The 4,007-nt window shown below is 38.2% G+C and overlaps 1 protein-coding gene across 1 annotated transcript; it reads right to left on the bottom strand.

The window, feature by feature from the left end:
* Window positions 3–3,984, bottom strand: LOC104719995 (dynamin-related protein 3A-like; the record flags this gene model as incomplete). Its single annotated transcript, XM_010437971.2, has 12 exons — window positions 3,453–3,984; window positions 3,066–3,348; window positions 2,924–2,952; window positions 2,723–2,824; window positions 2,359–2,427; window positions 2,220–2,279; window positions 1,703–1,816; window positions 1,271–1,319; window positions 1,064–1,173; window positions 476–568; window positions 244–336; window positions 3–140 (listed from the first exon to the last, which is right to left on the bottom strand). Coding segments are annotated over exons 1-12 (1,542 nt in total), but the record flags the coding sequence as incomplete, so codon positions are not given.

The following is a 4,007-nucleotide window of genomic DNA, read 5'->3' on the forward strand; positions in this document are numbered from 1 at the left end:
ACCTCCATATCAATGATATCCCCGATCATTGCTTCTGAGGGTTCAAGACCTTCTCGCAGGAAATCCCCAATAACCTCATCCATGCGCTTTCTCAGGACCGGGAATCGCTGTAACTCATTCATCATACATCTATGGCTAATCTGTAGAGAAAATAAAATTTATGAAGAAAATGAAATGAATATTATCATTTACTAACAACAAATTTACTAACAACAAGCCCAAAAAAAATCAAAAACAAATTACCTTTATTAGCTCATCAAAAATGAACCTAGCGCACTGAAGGCTAGGATCTAACAAACGAGATATTTGTCTCCTAACAAGAACTTCAAATGGTACCTATGCAGAATAGAATGAAATCAGGAGACTGTAATTAGATATCATGGGAAGTAGAAAAAGTAGAGAAACATATGTATGCTTGGAAGCCCTGACAACCAGGATAACTTCCACACATGCTGAAACATGTTAAGAAACCTACATCTGGAACAAATAATGCGGATCTTGGACCAGTTGCATTCTGAATTGCAGTCCGAATATCATCATCTGTCAAGTCTTCACATGGATCAACCTCCTGAAGAGGCAATATGAAGCAAGTCAATCAGTCTAAATTTACAGGAATCCACGTCATGTAGCTCCGACAACATACACATATTAAGTATCTAGCAGACAAGGAACCGATCAAGTTCAGATACTCAAAATGACAATTGAACGTCGTAGTGACTCAACATCTATACAAACTGGGAACAAGTCTGCCCTAGAAAGCATTTAGTAGTAAAACGCCATGCCTCAAAGAGCTCAAAGTCAGAAATATACTACATTACTTCCATGTGGATAATGTCACTACCTAAACTAAGAAATATAGCAGAGTCGATGCTGAGTAAAAGTTTATATTGTCGTTCGAAGGTGTAAACTTTCTCTATCTATGTCAATGAAATGAACCTTGAAGTAAAAGTAAGTGTATCAAATAAAAGTAAGGGAAAGCATTGGCTAGTTAAGTAAATGTAATTTATAACAAATTATCAACTGTTCTAGCTCAAGGAAAAAAGTTAAAGATGTACAAACGAACCTCCAAACTCTTAACAAAGATTGACTGAAAAATATAGTGAATCCTTGCTCCTCCAGATAGCTCGGACGTAGACATTTCTTCACTTTTCCCTTCCAGCAATGAAGAGTATGCTGTTTAAAACAGTTAGCCATGAGACTCAATATGAACCATACAAAACATATAACAAATATCCATTGTCTCAACTGCAGTATCGTCTTCAGATATTACCTTCACAGTATTTAGAGAGAAAATTGAGAAGAAGAGCTCCTTGACCAGCCTACGAATTTCAAGGATAGTAAAGACCCACAGTCTAGGTAAGCTTGACTAGTTGAAGTAAAAATAAAAAAATAACTCATAGAGATGACGCATGTCATAAAGAAATTAAGAAGTAGATTGTAAGAAAGTCTCTTCATATTTAAATCCTTTAAACAAGTTATGTACTCATTGGCCGATAATCTTTCCTACAAGAACACCTTCAAATGCTAATTCTATGAAAGTCACGAACTCTGAGCACATACATGAGTAAAAAGTCTTCAAATGAAAAGACTCTAAGCAAGCGACACCATAAGATGGAACAAATGGCACCAAAGCCAATAACAGAGTTATTGCTAATAATGAATTATGATAAATGGGTGGCTAATTGAGCAGCAAAAAACATACCCTGGATTCAGTTATTTCACCATAGCTCTGATGCTCCTTAGCTGTAGCAACCAAAGCATTACTTATACGCGACTTCAAATCCGGAAGCAGCACCTTGATATGCTGAACAAGGATCTAGAAAAAATACAACAGAAAGGCTAGCTTCTATTAGACATGTTCTAATATAATAAGTACCAATGTCAGGTATGAAATATACGACATGCTATCTATTAGAAGTAAGAAAGGAAAAGAAAAGACTTCTCAAAAAACAAAAAAAACGAATTTATCATATGATCCTGTTTCATCAGAAGATATACATGTGAGGGCAAAAAAATATCCTGCAAAGGCCCTTTCCCAGACTAGGGTAGAATCCGCACAAGCCATTTAAGTAACCTTAAAATAAGAATAATGCAAATAAAACTCCAACATCATCCATCCCATATAAGATATATCAACATAGAGAAAGCATCTCCCTTATGCCTTCCTGAACAATGATAGAAATAAAGAAAAAAAGAACTCCTAAAACTGCAAAAAGTACCTGATTTAACTTCTTTGCTAGCTGAGGGATGCCCAAACGATCGGTAAGACCATGGTAAGCCTGTAGGAACCAAAAAAGTTGCTATAGTCAGGAAAAATAGTAAGAGTATCACAAAGGGAACAAAAAAATGCTCTCATACTGGACGACTCCGGAAGAATTTCTCCTCTGCAATAAGTGCTTCCTTGATTGTGCGGTTTAGCAATATATCCTGTTCATAAAATATAACGGTTAAAGTAAACTTTTACACTGTAGATGGAGACGCCACAAAAACTATATACCATTGCATTAAAATGATGAAATTGGAAGAAACAAAAGGCAGTGGGAAAGGTTAGATTAAAAAAAAATTAAGGAAGAAGAGGCAGCCTACTACTATATGATAGCAAGAGAAACATAAGACAGATAAGCACAGAAGCAGAAGTAAGTAAACGCGAGGCACATAAAAGAAGGGCCACGCAATGAAGAACAAATATAAAATGTAATCGTTTGAGCAACCATGGGTTTACCTCCTGGCAACGATTTACAACTCCCACATATCCAAGCCGAAGAGGAACAACATTTCCGAGTAGGAGATTTCGAGCATCAGTACCTTTGTCCATAATATCCAACTGAAAACATGATAAAATTTTTTGGGTAAAACGCATGAAAAACAGGGATGCCCATCTTTTTGGCTAAACTACAATGACATCAAAACAGGGAATATGCACCTTTGTGATTACACCTATCGTTCTACGACCTGGAGACAGTAAAGATACAAAGGAAGGCGCCGAATATGAGTAATCTCAAAAAAAAAAAAAAATAAATAAATCAAATATTTCTTTTCATTGGATACTTGTTAACAGAACTTACCATCAGGGTCTGCATTGCTAGCAATCTGAAGAGCATCAGAGTTAGCTAAATCGGTATTGGCAGGGGTAACAGCGAGAATCAAGCAAGTATCCGACTTGATGTAAGACAAGATCATGGTTCTAATACGTGCTTCAATGTCAGAAGGCTGGTCACCAACAGGGACCTTGGTAATACCAGGCAAATCCACAAGCGTGATATCCAATACATTAGGTGAGTAAATTGTAAGACGAATCTGTTTGTCAGCTACACCTTTGTTCTCTCCCACTAATCTATTCGTCTCAGCCTAGAAAAATGTATTTGAATTCACACATTAATAGCATCGAAGGCAATATAAGCTACTAGAGAAGATAAGATAGAGCAAAAGGAAGAGGAATTAAAAAAAAAAACCTCAATCTCTCGACGAATCTCAGAGAAATCATAGATACGAGTGTGTTCAGGAAGGTGACGAAACTCGCCCCACTCGTCGTCGGATCCGCCATTAGAGCGGCGTTTAGTCTGGACGAGCTGGAGAACAAGAGGACGACGAGTGCAGATATCATTACCACGGGGGAGAAAGTCACGGCCGACGAGAGCTTCAAGGACGCTAGACTTGCCACTACTCTGGCTACCAACAACAGCAACCTGAGGAAGCGCGATCGAAGACTGGCTTCCGAGCTGAGCGAATATGTCCTGTAGCTTGTTAACAATCGGAATCACGGAAGATCCCAACGGCGCGGCTTTGGTGGTGGCGGCGGCGGTGGGAGAAGGCGTAGACGGAGGAGTCTCATCGGTGACTTGCTCAATCGTCATCGATGGGGGATCGGATTTTGAAAGAATCAAGAGGCTAGGGTTTTTGGCAAAATTTGGGTAGAGTTCGTGCGCAAAAGAGAAGAGAAGAAACTGGAGAGAGATGGTCAAAATTATTTTACTCTTTTCTCTCTGATTGATTTTTTTTTTTTTTTT

Source organism: Camelina sativa, chromosome 10, assembly GCF_000633955.1.
Source record: "Camelina sativa cultivar DH55 chromosome 10, Cs, whole genome shotgun sequence".
NCBI lineage: Eukaryota > Viridiplantae > Streptophyta > Magnoliopsida > Brassicales > Brassicaceae > Camelina > Camelina sativa.